The sequence below is a fragment of the Momordica charantia genome, assembly GCF_013281855.1.
Source record: "Momordica charantia cultivar OHB3-1 chromosome 4 unlocalized genomic scaffold, Mcharantia_2.0 BLBB01000004.1, whole genome shotgun sequence".
Classification (NCBI taxonomy): Eukaryota; Viridiplantae; Streptophyta; class Magnoliopsida; order Cucurbitales; family Cucurbitaceae; genus Momordica; species Momordica charantia.
Genome location: NW_028275162.1, coordinates 15,240,511 through 15,256,358, shown reverse-complemented (window position 1 = coordinate 15,256,358; position 15,848 = coordinate 15,240,511). Strand labels below are relative to the sequence as shown.

Genomic DNA, 15,848 nt, shown 5'->3' with positions numbered 1-15,848 from the left:
AAAAAAACCCACGGTGGAAGAGAGAAAGAATGGGTTAATGAAAAATGATAGAAGAAAAAAAAATACAGTAAAGAGAGAGAGGGAAATAGAGTGGGAAAAAAAAGTGGAAAAAAGGTAAATACATAACTTCACATCATCAAATGCTTAGAAAACTTGTGTTTTGAAAGGACAATTAGAAAAGTTAAAAGGCTCCACGGAATGCCTATTCCCTCAAATTTCCCATATTTTTCCGAACAAATTTTATTGCTAAGTAGCCACAACAATATCTCATATTTCCATGTAATTTATTTAAAAAACTTAAAAGAAAAAAAGAACGAAAGCCCACTCGCAAATGGGTTAAAATATGCGGAGTCCGCAAAACCCCGAAGTAGGGTTCTAGCTTCTGTTCAGATTCTCAAGAAGGAAGAGTTGTGGGGGATGAATCCGACGAGAAGGGAGAACATGGGGCGTAGGGTTCCATTGGCCGGAATGGAGACCTCTATCATGGCTACCCACGCAGTAGAATTCATTGATGTTTCTGTTCCTTCTCCCTCATTCAGAGATGGCGCTGTTGCTTCACAAGCTACCACCTCATTGACAGAGGACCATGCCTCCTGCGTTGTCGTAGGAGATCCTCCAACCCATCTCATCTGGTACAAATCCATCTTTCTCCCTCAGTTTATTGATTGCGTTGTTCGGTGCTAACGAGCCCAATCGCTCTTCCATTTTTCTTTCTACACAACAGGAGGATTCGGAAGATTCTACCTCGTGCACTCGAGTTCTTTGAGTTTTCAACTGCCAACGAATTTCGTAGGGTTGGCCTGCGAATTTCTTTTCCGGATACACTTCACCCAGCCGTGTTTGTTTGCAAAAATGAGGTCGGTTTCTATTTTTCCCTGTCGGAATTTTCTGCCTGCTGGAATGGTTTAATGGGTTTTTAATCCCGAGGAAAACTGCAGATTTCTCCGTCTTCCCTACATCCTCTCTTGGTGTACGCAGTGACCTTGTCTGGAGTTGCATATTGTTTGAAGCTGAGAAATATTTCCTCGTACATATCCTGCTCTGATATCCCTCTTGATGAGGTTGTGGAGCTTGATCTGCAAACCGATCCTAACTGCAAACCAGTGACCAGCGTATCAGCTATAGCTGGATGTCTCGTGATTGGGAGAAATGATGGATCAGTTTCATGTTTCAAACTTGGGTTGCTTGACCAACACACCCCTGGTATGAATTTACTTTTCGATTTTGACGGTGGCTAAATTATTACATGTATTGTGATTTTCCGAAATAGGATTGAAAGAAGGACGAATGCGTTACTTCATTACTAGTAGGAAGCTTCTTTGTAACTGACAACAGATGGTTGTTGTCTAAAACTTTAAGATGTTTATTTGTCAATTGTGACATACCTTCTTGTAATGCTATTTAACCAGCGTTATTATTACTGTTTAGGCAGTGGATGTAAATGCGAACTTACAGCTATCTGCAATTCATTTTAATTCTTTATTTTTGTGTTGCGTGGTTGTTGAGGATCTTTGAGACTTGTACTATTTTGCTATGTTTATGCATTATCTCTAACCATTTCGTATACTTCTAGGCTTTGAACATGAACTACGGGATGATTCTGGAATCAATCGTCTATTGGGTTTCATTTCAAGGTGCTCATTTATGAACTATCGCATTATACAGGCGTGCATCTTACTTGAAAAATTTGCTTGCTTTTGTTTCTGATTAAATGATTGACAATGAGGCTGAGGTTGCCAATCACCTACACATATTTGAACCTGTATTTCCAAAGAAAATTTATAGAAGGGCTATAGTTATTATTAAGTAAGCTTTACTTTGGGAATTTGAGTAGAACTACTCGGTCATTTACTGGTTTCTTTGATTTTTTTTTTTGACAGAACTGAAAATACACTCTCATTTAATTGACAAAAAGAGGTCGATGTTTTCATAGCAAAGGAGGTCAACGTCCCTATATTTAATGACACAAATGATAAAGATAATTTGAAGATACTTCACCTCAGTTAAGAATTTCAAAGGAAGTAGAGAGAGGTATTAAAGAGTAGGTGAAACAATCCTTATGAAATGGATGTATGTATTATACCAACTCATAGATCATGGCCAATGTACTTGCTGCTTCAAGAAACCAGTGCACTCGTTTATGGAGAACAATTTAAGCATTTTTGTGTTGCCATCCATGTTGCAGTTGGGTCTTGATAAAGATTGTTATCAGCTCAACAAATACTTTGATCGAATAACCAGCCTTCATTGAGAGAAAATGAAGGAATACAAAAGAGGCATAAAAAAATGCCCAAAAAAGGAGCCTCCCGACAACTAAATTAGCTAGATATACAAAAAATGGCTCCAATCCTAAAGGACATGGCCCAAAGGATAGTAACAAAAATCCTTAGTTACAAATGCCCAAAGAGATGCATTAACCTTGGCACAAGACCACACCTCCTCCCAAAACCTCTCAAATCTTGTTTCTCTCTAGCCAAATTGCCATAAGACGGTTAAGAAAGCATAGTGCCAAACATGTCACAAAACATTAGCAAGAATCCCTACACCTCGAAGAAAAAAGAACAAAATCTAATAAAGAAAGTAAAGAAGAGACGTCCACTGTTTCTCTATTCGTCGCTGAGGCCACTGAGCAATTTTTCAAGGAAGAAAGATAGTCTAGACGATGGAAAAGAGAACGAAGAGGAATATCTCCCATCAATAATCCTCCCAAAAATAATTATTTGAGCCATTCCCGATAGAACATTTCACAAACTTAGATATGAAAGGAAAACCTAAAGGGATAGCTTCCGAAGGGCTTTTCGATATGCTATTAACCCTACACCATGAAGTATTTGGTTCCAAAGAGAAGTGCCACAACAAATCACTTAACTAACAAAGATTCATTGTGAAGTTTGAGATTACCCATGTCCAAACCCCAAGCTCTATTAGCCTTGAAAGCATCCCCAAATAATCAAATGGGAAACCCGCCCACCCTTGTTAACTCCCTCCCAAAGAAAATCTCTCATAAGCTCCTCCAACCGTTACTAACAGCAATGGAATTCTGAATAAAGAAAGGAAATACTAACATATAACTAATGTATTAGTATGAAATGAGTTTAAGGTTGAGGGATTTGATTGGAAAGATCTGATTTCCTATGAAACATTGAATTGAACAATTTGGTTGGCCCATTTATATGCTATTGAATCTTTCCTTTTTCATTTTCAAGTAATGACAAAATTGCAACATACCTTTTCATTTCTTTATTCACGGTGTTGAAATTGTTAAATTGATTACTTTTCTTTGAAGTAAATATGAAACTTCACTTGAAGTTGTTTATATTGCAGCATTAATTACTCGTGTTGTATTTTATAGCTGAACCTTTTGTCTATTCTTGTGTTATCTTAGTTTGTTCGTATCTATTTATTTTTTAAAATGATAGCTTGGCTTTATGTAGGGTCAAGTTGGTAGGAGCCGTGCTAGACATGGTAATATCTCAGGTTTATGGAAGGCAATTTTTGTTTGTTCTTCATTTCAATGGAGTCTTACGAGTGTGGGATCTTTCATGTCATAGTAGGGTACTTAATCACTCCATGAATATTGCAACTATGGCAGGTACTTTCTATTATTCAAAACAACATTCTATTGACATGTTTTGTTTATGCCTCATGGCAAAATATATAAATGATTTACAACCACATTGGGTATTAAGATGGATAAAAAATAAATGGACAATTGTAGTTTTTCTTTAAATTACAATTTAACATTTCTTAAACTCTTTTGTGGAAAACCCGCCTTCATAGAGAAGAATGAAAGAATACAAAATGGCAAACAAAAACCAACCCAATAAAAGGAGCCAAACAATTCGCTATATACAAAAAAAGGACTCCAATCCAAAAAATACGGCATAACGAAAAATTATCAAAACTCTTTAGAAAAACTATTATTCTTTGCTGGAAAAGTTGGATTCTTGAAGCAATAACCCTTTAATTTTGCATTCTTGAGGTCTATTGTGGTAGAAAAAATTTATAATACTTCCTGTGGACTGGTTCCTCTGTTCTTGGTGCTGTCTTGTTGTTAACATAGATTGCTCTTGTCGTTCTTGATGAAGATTATTGTCGTTACCTTTTATATCATAAAATTGCTGTTGGTTGGGTCTAATTATTCGTCTATCTTCTACCAAATTAAGGATCTCGTCTTCCTCACTCGAAGAATCTAGATGTATTTCATCTCTCCTTTGAAACAAAGGATTTCGATTGAATTCTTGCCGATTAGCTCGTGGTTCTTGCAGAATTCTTGGTTCAAACAAGTTCTTATCTTTTTGTTTGAACATATCGTTGGTCTTGAAGAGTCAGATTATCTTGTTCCCTTGGTTGTTCTTGGCCATTTCTTGCCTGATGTTGCAATAGATTTAGATCTTCGAGTTGCCAAGCTATTTTACTCAAAAGTTGTTGTATCTCACCTACGATTTGGATATCTTCTATAGCTCCTTCAACTGACATCAAGTGTTTGATTGTGGCTTGTGGTGAGACAGCAGTGGTTTGATCCGCCGCTTTTCTCACAAAAGAAGAATCTCCTGCGACATTGGTGGGAGCTTTCTTGCTTGCCATGGCAAAATGAGCCCATGAATCTTGGTGCTCTTGATACCAATTAAAAAGCATAACATACATAATTTTCATTTAAAAAAATTAACGTATCCCCAGCATGTCATGTCCTATTTTTTCTAAAATTGACCTGTCGCCGTGTTCGTGTCGTGTCATAGCCATGTTGCATGTCCGTGCCTGTGCTTCTTAGCTTGTTTGAATTGAAAATTGAATGTATACTGAGTTTCCAAATATTTGAATTGTTGGAAACACATAGAAATATGATATTTGATTCAAAAGACATGAGAAAAATTTTGGGACTACTTCAATTAAATTGAAACATGACATAAAATTCGAAATTTAATTTGTATGTTCACTCTTCCCCTTTCTTCATTTTTTGTGTTTTAGGAGCTAAGTTTGCGAGGTTGTGGGTGGGTCAAGCAAGCATCGATATGAGTACAATTCCTTTGGCGATTTTGTATAAACACCCGGTATATTCTTAAATAATTACTCTATTAGATTGCTTTCCATGAAACTTGTGTGGATTTACATAATATTTCTTATAATTTTAAATTGTCGACGCTGGTATAAAACGATTCCATACAGGGATTTATAGTTTATAGGGTTGAAACTTTGCTGCAATGTCTTCATGTTTGTAACAACCCGTATTTTCTAATACGGTCATTCTGACAAAATGCAGAAACGTAACTTTCAAGAAACTTTAAGAACTAAATTTATTCAGCTGAAACAATTTCTTTACAGAATTTTTCTAAACTAACTTAACTAAATAGGAAGATGACTTTCAAACTCATGTCAGGACGCTAATCTTCACCTTCTACCAGAAGGATCATTCAGTCCTTCATCTGAAAAACATTTAGGAAAACAAAAATGAGTACAAAAATACTCAATAAGCAATTTCCCTATCGAATTTCGAAATTCATTTTCCTTTCAAAACATTCGTAAACAAAAGTACGAACAGATCAAAACTTATAAAGTCCTTTAAATTATTTAATACAATTTTCAAAACTTTCATAACAAACTAGATTTTCAGAAACAAAGTCTTCAAATAAGATAAAATTTCCAGTCAATCAAAACAAACTTTCATTCTTTCAAAACAAGCTTCCATTCTTTTAAAACAAACTTTCATTCATTCAAAACGAACTTTTAATTATTCAAAACAATCTTCCATTCATTCGAAACAAACTTTCATTCGATCAAGCTTCAAATCCTTCAAAACAAACTTTCTTTCAATCAAAACTTTCAAAATTCCTTCTAAAACATTTGGTACAACTTTCAAACTTTCGAATAACTAAATCATTCAAACATTCAAAATAATCTTATATTCATTCATACTTTCAAAATCAGAGTGGAAGATTGCATTATTTGGGTAGCCTACAGAACATATGTAGTTACCCGTCGGTAACACCAATCAATCAGAAGCTTCTATCAGAGTTGTCGAATTAATATCGACCATAACAGAGTTGTCGAAATAATATCGACCAGAACAAACAGAACGATTACTTAAGTGTGAGGCCATGTGAGTGAATAACACACATACATGAATCTTCATTCCCCCAAATAAGCAAAACGTTCCTCAAAACAAAATCATGGCATATCTAGATAGCCCTATCAAATCAATCAAAATATATAAAATGCAAAACAAATACTTACTTTCAATATTACATTAATTCAAAACATTGAACTAATTTAAAACAAACTTTATCAATCCTCTAAAACATGATTTCAAATATTTCACGAATAAACAAAATATCAACTTCAAACCTTTAAATAAATCTAAACAAAACTTTATCAAATCATTTAAGAATACTTCAAATACTTTGCAAATAAACATAATTTCAATTGCCAAATTAGTTTTCAAATCCATAATAAAACTTCAATTTCATATGCAAGATATCAATTTCAAATCTTCCTATCAAATCCAAAATACATTTTTATTTTTTTGAAGGGATATGACAAATTACTTCCAATACTTTTCGAATGGATATAGTAAATCACTTACAATACTTTTCGAAGGGATATGGTAAATCACTTACTTCTTTCAGAAATCCTACGAATCTAATTAATTTCTTCCTTGGTAGTTGTCAACTTAGAGCTTAGAAACGACCAATATCAAGAATCAATCCTTAAATCCTATCCAAGGATTTAAAATTCAACCAATTACTAACCAAATCTTATCTACCCAATTTTTCTATTCAAAACACTTTTTTATGCAAACTACTTAGGAAAGTATGGATTTGGGGCTACAAAACCAGATCTGAAAACTGGGTTAAAAAGCCTCTAAAATCAACAATAACAAACTTTAAAATTACAAGAATAGGTATAAATTAATACAGACTAAATTTACAAAAAGTTTCTCAACAAAACAAGTTTAAAAGTCTTATAATCAATTGAAAATTTGGGGAATTTAAATCTGGAAAATTTTCTGTTTTATAAAATAAAACTTCTAAGAATTTTCCATAAAACAATTAACAATTTACTGATTTTTATAAAAAAAATCACATCTGAAAACTGTATAGAAAACCTTTAAAACTTGGTAAAAACATATAATTTTTCATGTAAAAATCAGAACAATAAACTATAGTTTATAGGATAAAAATAAGTAAACTTTTTATGCAAAAAAAAGTCAAAATAGCCCAAAAACAGTCTCATAAACAAAAAGATTCAAACCAAAAATTTTGGAAAATTTTTAGGATAAAAAGTCCTTAAAATCTTTAATTCTAAAAAACAAAGACCTCAAAACTTTTCCCAATAAACTGAATTAAAGAACTATAGATCAAGAAAAATAAAACTAAAACAATGAGGAAGAAAAACTTACCGATCTTTGAGAGAAAATATCAAAACTCTTTTTCTTTTCTTTTTCTCTTTCTCCTGGAGAGAAAACTAGGTCTAGCAGTTAAGAAAAATAAAACCTTGGGTTTAAGGGCTTTTATAACAAGGGTTTTTATAACAAACCCTAAAGAAACCTTTTTTTAGAAGGATAACATAAAAAGATAAAGATTTAATAAAACTCTTTCTTTTTCTTTTTATTTTTTTTACTCTAAGAACAAATTATCTTTTAAAAATAATTTCTAAAAAAAAAGGTTTATCTTTGAGAAAATGAAAGAAAAAAAAAATTAAATATATATATTTATATATATATATATTTTTCGGTTGTTACAATGTTCATGTTTCATATATAAGGATTTCTTAAGGTATGGTTATGGGGAGTTAAAGGGATGTAAAAATGGACATATATTTGATCCAATTTGTAAATTAAAAGCAAATTCTTTAATGAAATTATTGCAACTTTAAATTGGCAGTGATTCTAAAATTTGTGATGAAGTTGCAGGCCCCCTTCCCTTTGGTTCCTAATCGAAAACTTTGTTTTTGGAAATAACAGATTTAGCAGAAAACAGAACTGTATTTCTTGTTTTACTATATTCGAAAATGTGTTGCTGTTCAAAAATTTTAATTTTGTATGCAGAATTGAAAATTGTGTTTGGCTGAGAATTTGAGAATGCAAAAGTAAACAACCTTCCTTATAATAGTTGGGTATCCTCTTTAGTTTTTGACTCTCTACAAAGTTTTCTAGTTGATCTTTTCTTATGGGCGTTTGCTTTAGTGGTAGTGGGTTTTGCTGACATCACTTTTTGGCTTTCCAAGATCTCCCCTAACGATTTTGTTCTTCATTTTTTAGTTCATCTTCTGGCTCTTGTAATATTTGGAAAACTTGGCTTTATTTATTTGATTGTTTGGTTGTTTTGTTTCCTTTTCATTCCTTTCAGGATTTTGTATCCTTAAACATTTTTTTTCTTTTCATTTATTAATGAAAAGAAGAAAGAAGAATTGTAATAAGTATTTATTATAACAATGTTACTTCAGAAGAAACTTAATGGCCTATCATGGAGTAGCAATTTTTGCCTTTTTCTTTTGGTCCCCTTGACTACATACTTCATTGTCCCTTCTAAGAGTTTTTTTTTTTAATGAGAAACAACTTTTCATCAATGAAAAGATACAATAGTCCAAGGTAACTCTTCCCCTTTTGAAATTGAAAAGCCCTTCCATTTAGCCAACTTGTTCTTGATTTTTCCATAGACCGGTCCCATAAGGAAGTGAGTCTTGGCTTTGCTTCTAGGGGGACACCAAGATAGGTGAAAGGAAGCACCTCTACCTTGCATCCCAATGGTGTTGCCAACTGGAAGACTACCCTATCATCAACACTGAGGCCAATGAGCGTCGGTTTTAGGCATATCTATAGAAAGACCCGAAGCTCTCAAACATTTTTAAGAACTTGCACCAATTTTCTATTTGGAAGCAATCCCCTCACAAAATAAGAGGGTGTCATTTGCATCTGCATGTGGGAGATGTGCACCTTGTCTTTTACCACTTTGAACCCCTCTATGAAGACTTCTTGATGTAGTAGTTAAAGGGTTTATTTAGTTAAGTCTGTTAGTTCTTATTGTTAGTCAGGTTAGGTAGTTAGCCTCCAACGGCTAGTTCCTTTTATATCTAGTGTACTAAGGCTCTTACCTATAATAGGAGTTCTTCTGTCCTTTTAAAACAGACTTCAAGTTTAATAAAATTCTCTCTCAATTGGTTTACACCAAATTGGTATCAAAGCATCAAGATTCTTGTGCTCGTTTAGGAAATGGCCGACAAGAAGATGATTCCAGCGGTAGGGGATTCTTCAGCAATCGGCAAAGAGACGGAAGCCACTGCCGTCCTCTCTCCACGAACCACGACCAACCGTTTGATGATGGTTGAGGGGCCAGTCGAAAGCCTCCAAAGGAATGTGGTAGAGATTCGTCAAATTTTGTTTACAATAGTCTTCACCTTAACCAAGATTGCCCAAGAAGTGATTCTGCAAGAGAGGGTCGTGAAAAGGGAATAAGGATCGATGCAGAGGAAAAGCAACCAGCTCCAAGAATGCATCAAGAACCCCTCCCTCTTCAAGAACCCCTCCCTTTCCCTCGGCGCAATCAGCAACAAAATGATCCAGAACTTGACCTTCCACGACATAACATTGGTATGTTCCAAGATCCTTTCCCCGCCTCATTTCATTATCAAGAACCTCGTAGGTTTGGTAACCACCAGCGCCGAAATATGGCTAACTGGAGACGAGCTGTTCAGATGTGGTAGTTAAAGGGTTTATTTAGTTAAGTCTGTTAGTTCTTATTGTTAGTCTGGTTAGGTAGTTAGCCTCCAATGGCTAGTTCCTTTTATATCTAGTGTACTAAGGCTCCTACCTATAAATAGGAGTTCTTCTGTTCTTTTAAAACAGACTTCAAGTTTAATAAAATTCTCTCTCAATTAGTTTACACCACTTCTTGTCTACAAACATTTATAGAATCTGCCACAATGGTGAAAAGGAAACAAGTGGTAGATTTCTGCATATTTATAGAAAGTTGAATGAGTATCTAGCCCTTCTCGAATCTGAACTAGTTAGGCTCCCGTGAAGAAAGAGCCTTGTCGTTAGAAGAATTTTCTAGAAGAAGGTTGGAGTTTCAAGCTGCTCGGACTAGGGAGCTAGCTGAAATTTAAGCCAAATTCTCTCGGATAATCAAAGAACTATGTACAGAAGACAAAGATGGTGAACCCGAAGTTAAAGACCCCTAAAATTTCTCTTTTGAGTCATCACATCTTGGTGGATCTTTTTGTTTGAAGTTAGCTTGATCCTATTGTTGGCTTTTGATATCACTCTTATTTTGTTTGTATCGCTCCTTGTTGAGCCTATATTTTGCTTTCATCTTTTCTTTTTTCTTTCACTCATATGGGAGTTCAAGATCGTATTCTTGAACTTTTTCTCCTTTTCATATATCAATGAAAAGTTGTTTCTTGTTAAAAAAAAAATTTGTTAAACCTTTGTAGAGTTCGAAGGATGTCTGCTGGGCTGCACTTAATTCCTCTGGTAAGTCTGGAAGCCTGATTACCATGTGGGATGAAAGTAGAATCAGAGTCAAAGAGGTTCTGGAAGGGAGTTTTTCTGTTTCTATTTGTATCTCCTTCTCCAATTCATCTGATATTTGGCTAACTAATGCCTGTGGCCCTACTGATTACAGAGAAGAATTTTTTTTGGACAGAATTGACTGATTTAGCAGGATACTGTGGGAACTATTGGTGCATCGGTGGTGATTTTAATGTCATTTGTTGGTCCTCAGAACGATCCTCAAATGGCAGAACAACTAAGGCTATGGAAAAGTTCAATTCCACAATTGACTCGTTAGACTTATTGGAGTTTCCTTTCTCTAATGGTAAGTTTACTTGGTCAAGACCCAGGAATGATTCAATTCATTCTCTTTTGGACAGATTCTTTATTACTAAAGCCTGAGAAGAGCTCTTTCACAACTCAAGTTCATCAAGGGCCGAGCGGATTACCTTCGACCATTTTCCAATTTTCTTAGAAGTAGGGGACTTCGTATGGGATCCTAGCCCTTTCCGGTTCTACAATTCATGGTTAAAGGACAAAGATTGTGTCTGCCTAATTGAATCCAAGTTGTCTGCTGACGTTACTTATGGATGGGCTGGTTTTGTTCTCCACTCAAAGCTCAGAAATCTAAAACCTATTCTCAAACAGTGGAGTGAAAAGAAAAATCAGGAACAAAGGAGACAGTCAGAGAAGATTACTTCAGAAATTTCCAATTTAGATGCAAAAGAAGAATGTCTTGGCCTATCGGATGAGGAAAGGACCCTTTGTTCTTCCCTACAAAATGATTTACTCAATATCTTTATTGAGAAAGAACGTGTATTGACCCACAAATGCAAAATTCATTGGTTGAAAGAAGGGGATGAAAACTCGAGTTTTTTCCACCAGTATCTAGCTGCTCGAAAACGTAAGACTATGATCATTGAAATATCAGACTCTAACGGTTTGATTCTATTGAATGAACAAGACATAGAAGAAGCAATCATTGGTTTTTTTTGGCCAACTCTATACTAGAATTTCCACGCAGAAATTCTCCATTCGAGGCATTAATTGGCGTCCAATTTCTATGATACATTAGCCGTGGTTGGAAAGGCATTTTGATAAGAAGAGATCTGGTCTGCTTTGAAATCTTTGGGAAAAAATAAAGCACCTGGACCTGATGGCTACTCTACGGAATTCCTTATTCGGTTTTGGAAGCAGCTGAAGCCAGATTTATGAGATTCTTTATAGAGTTTTACCAGAATGGTCATATAAATTCTTGTCTTAAAGAGAATTTTATGTCTTATTCCAAAAAAGGAGGATGTTATCAGAATTAAGGATTTCAGGCCAATAAGCCTTTCTACTTCCATCTATAAGGTGTTGGCTAAAGTATTAGCAGAGAGGCTTAAAAGGGTGATTTCTTCAACCATCTCCTTCAACTAGAGTGCTTTTATTGAAGAACGAAATATCCTAGATCGTATCTTAATTGCTAATGAGGTGGTTGAAGATTATAAATTCAGAAAGAAGAGTGGGTGGCTGATTAAACTAGACCTTCAAAACGCCTTTGATAAAGTTGATTGGAAATTCCTAGAAGATATTCTTGTTCAAAAGAAGTTTGGAAAGTGATGGATCTCATGGATTAATGGTGGTGTAAGGGATACTAGATTCTCTATATTTATAAATGGGCGACCACGAGTCAAAATTGTCGCTTCTAGAGGATTTAGGTAGGGTGATCCTCTCCCCCCTTTCCTTTTTCTTTTAGTAAGTGACGTCTTTAGCAGTTTATTGGATAGTATTCATGCTTGTGGTTCTTTTGATGGCTTTTTGTTTGGGCACAATGCATTTCATCTACCTCACCTTTGCAGATGATACATTGATATTTTGTAAAGGCGACGATGCCATGCTCTTAAACTTAGTTAGAACTATCAATGCCTTTGAATGACTCTCGGGTCTATCTATTAATTTGGAGAAATCATCATTGAGTGGGGTGAATATCCCATTTCAACGTGCACAACTTGTAGCTTCTTCTCTAAAATGCCAAGCTAGCTCTTTCCCAATTATGTATCTTGGATTGCCCTTAGGAGGTAACCCTAAACATTCTGATTTTTGGCGTCCTGTTCTTCAGAAGGTTGGTGATAGAACATGAACTAGAAATATATTGAAATATAACAAAATATAAGAAGTACAAGAACTACCAAGTAATTCGAGGCACTTGGACTCTCCCCTCTCTTTCTTTGAGTAAACTTACTCAAGCCTAAAACATACTACCAATTGCCTACCTTCACCAATTCCCCCTCCCTCTATTTATAACTAAACCTCCTAAACCCAATTATCAATATACCCTTAATACCCTAACAATATCCCTAATCTATCCTAATAGCAAACCTATCAATTGGTAAAAAGTTGGATACCTCTCTCGTGGAGGTAGATTGACATTGTGTAAATCGGTTCTGGCCAACCTTCCTACATATTATATGTCCATATTTCGAGTGCCAAAAGATATTGTCAAGCTGCTAGAGAAATCCATGAGGGACTTTTTATGGGAAGGTAACTCCAAGGGGCCTTGAAGCATTTGGTCAATTGGAAAATTACTTCCCTTAATTTGGAAGATGGCGGTCTAGGCATTGGCAGTCTTTCAAGGAAAAATGATGCTCTTTTAGCCAAGTGGGGCTGGAGGTTTGGTTGGGAACCTATGTCGCTTTGGAGGTAAGTGGTGGAAAGCATATATGGTGTGGAGTCTCATGGGTGGTTTACGGGTTCAAGAGTTGAATCCTTTGTTTCATACAAAATCGGTTGTGGGAGAAGGGTTTCTTTTTGGCATTCTCCATGGATTTCACACAGTCCATTAAAGGAAAGATTTTCTAAACTGTTTAAGCTTTCCCTGCTATCCCTTGGTTCATTTGCTGACTTCTGGGATATTGACACAGATTGATGGAGCATAGTTTTGAGAAGATCATTGAAGGAAGATGAGTTACAAGATTTTGTTGATCTTTTAGAAGAAATCAGCTCATATTCGATCACTCAAGAGGAAGACCAAAGAGTTTGGACTCTTGACCCCACAGGGGAGTTTACTGTGAATTCAGTTTGCAAATTGCGTAATTCCTCGTTGATGCCTAAAGATTTATTTGCAGCCTTATGGAAGTCTAAAAGTCCAAGGAAAGTTAATATCTTTTCATGGATTCTGCTCAAAAGGAAGTTAAATACAGCTGATATGATTCAAACAATGCTACCTACAGCCTCATTATCTCCTTCTTTCAGTGTTCTTTGTGAATCCAGTGGAGAAGATATTGATCACTTGTTTTTCCATTGTTCCTTTGGAAATCAAGGTTGGATTTCTCTCTTTGGTGGGTTCAAGATCAATTGGGCTTTTGATATGAGGGCTGATGCTAATTTGATTCAATTGCTAAATGGATTCACACATCTGTCACCTTCGGCAAAACTTTTATGGATTAATGTGGTGAAAAGTTTTCTTTTGGAAATCTGGTTTGAGAGAAACACGAGGATTTTTAAGAGTAAACGAAGATCTTTGATAGATTGTCTCACGACTGCAAAGTTCATAGCATCTCATTGGTGTTCTCTCTCTGAGCCATTCTCTCATTATTCTCCATCTCTTATTTTCAATAATTGAGATGCTTTTATTTTGCCTCTGTAATTCTGTTTTCTAGATTAAATTTTTGTATTTTTATGTATTTTTGTTTCTCTTTCACTTTTTCGAGAGCAGTGATTGAAAAGGCGCGTCTAGGTGCTAAGCGCACCTATGCGACTCGCCTCATATGAATTATCGAAAAGCCCATGAAGCAAGCGTGAGCTTTATGGGCTTTTGTTTAAAAAAAATTTAATGTACAAACCCTAAACGCAGAAACCCTTGCGTTTAGGGTCTGTTTTTTTAAATAGAATTGAGAACGCCGCACGACTTTTTCAAATTTGCAATCTAAATTTGATTTTTTTTTTTAAATAATGGAAAGAATCTCAACAGACAATCGGTCTTTTTAATTTTCCTCTCCCACGTCGTCATATTCTTCCCCTATTCGTATTCCTTTCCTTCCCATGCACGTAGAAATCTCAACAGTCACGATACATTCTCTTCTCCCTCGATTTTGACTCTCTCTGCATCTCTCTCTCTAGTATCTTCGATTTCGACTCTGTCTCCCATCTCCCGTGGCCGGTGGTCTCTCTGTTTGTAAGCTCTTCCTTTGCAACTCTCTGCAACTCTCCCTCTTCGTTTGTAAGCGCTCTCTCTCTCTGTTTCTATTCTTTTCTCTATATGTATTTCTAATTTTCATGTTTTTGTGGAGCATTGACTCTTTATGCTAAGACTTATGATGTTTCTGAATCTTATTTGGCTTTTATATGTTTCTTATATGTGTGTATATATGTTTTTGTGTATTTTTATATATAGTGCGCCTCGCGAGAAAAAGCCCGTGCTTTTTTTTTTGCCCCTTGCGCTTAGGCTCCAGAGGTCTATTGGGCTTTAGTGAGCCTCGAGCTTTTTGAATCACTGTTTGAGAGTTTGTATCCTTGAACAATTTTGTTCCTTTTCATTTCATCAATGAAAAGTTCGTATTTTGTTAAGAAAAAAAAAAGGAAATTCTATTGTTTTCCTTGTTTTTGAAAATGGATCACAAACCTAATAAGACCTTTAATATTTAATTTGAACTTGTTCTATTGTTTTCCTTGTTTTTGGAATGGATCACAAACCTAACAAGACCTTTAATATTTAATTTGAACTTGATAGTTGGATATGGTTATGGTTACGGTTATATGCTAAAATTAACCTTCAATGTTAATTTTCAATCAACGGAAAATCCAAAAATGATGTTGTCTTAAATCAATTGATTAATTTGCTATTAGTAGAGTAATGCTGCATATGTATTTATTGTACAATTTCATGCTTAATCCCCCGAAATTATGTACTAATCTATTGGCATAATTGTGAAGGATCTAAGCCTGGAAACGATCTACATATATAGCTTACGTTTTAGTTGGGGAGACAAGGTCAGTCTGATGTTGGAGCCTTCAACACACAATATTCCCTTGGATCAGGTAGTTGAAAATAAAAAATATCTCATTCAAATTCGAGGTTTATAACTTGTTTAACGTAGTTGAATTGATAATTTTTGAGCGGGATACTAATTGCTCCAATTTCATTAGGGTGGATGTCTTGATGTCAAACTTGCATCTGATAAGATATGGGTCTTAAAGGATAACGCGTTGATCTTTCTCGATTTGTTACCTTCTGATGATCGTGTGTAAGTTTATCTTTTCTTTTCTTTCAGATTCTAGGAGTACGAGAAGGGAAACTATGGAATTACTTTTCAATGCACTGTTTTATTATAACTAGATGGCATTTGGAAGAAGAAAAATGGTAGTAGTCATTGAAGATTTT

The 15,848-nt window shown here is 35.1% G+C and overlaps 1 protein-coding gene across 6 annotated transcripts in view; it reads left to right on the top strand.

Moving 5' to 3' along the window:
* The first annotated feature begins 334 nt into the window (after positions 1 to 334).
* The window catches only part of SAR1 (SUPPRESSOR OF AUXIN RESISTANCE1), a 45,975-nt gene continuing 30,461 nt past the window's right edge, over positions 335 to 15,848 (top strand). For 3 of the 6 annotated variants that reach the window (XM_022300298.2, XM_022300299.2, XM_022300297.2), the window contains exons 1-8: positions 343 to 632; positions 725 to 857; positions 939 to 1,203; positions 1,574 to 1,634; positions 3,435 to 3,592; positions 4,969 to 5,051; positions 15,401 to 15,505; positions 15,614 to 15,711. In XM_022300298.2, coding sequence (XP_022155990.1) covers positions 418 to 632; positions 725 to 857; positions 939 to 1,203; positions 1,574 to 1,634; positions 3,435 to 3,592; positions 4,969 to 5,051; positions 15,401 to 15,505; positions 15,614 to 15,711 — 1,118 coding nt within the window. In that variant the 5' untranslated portion in view covers positions 343 to 417. Of the gene's footprint in view, positions 633 to 724; positions 858 to 938; positions 1,204 to 1,573; positions 1,635 to 3,434; positions 3,593 to 4,968; positions 5,052 to 14,615; positions 14,688 to 15,400; positions 15,506 to 15,613; positions 15,712 to 15,848 lie in introns of those variants that run through there. The other 3 variants (XM_088123312.1, XM_022300300.2, XM_088123313.1) reach the window with 3 other exon arrangements.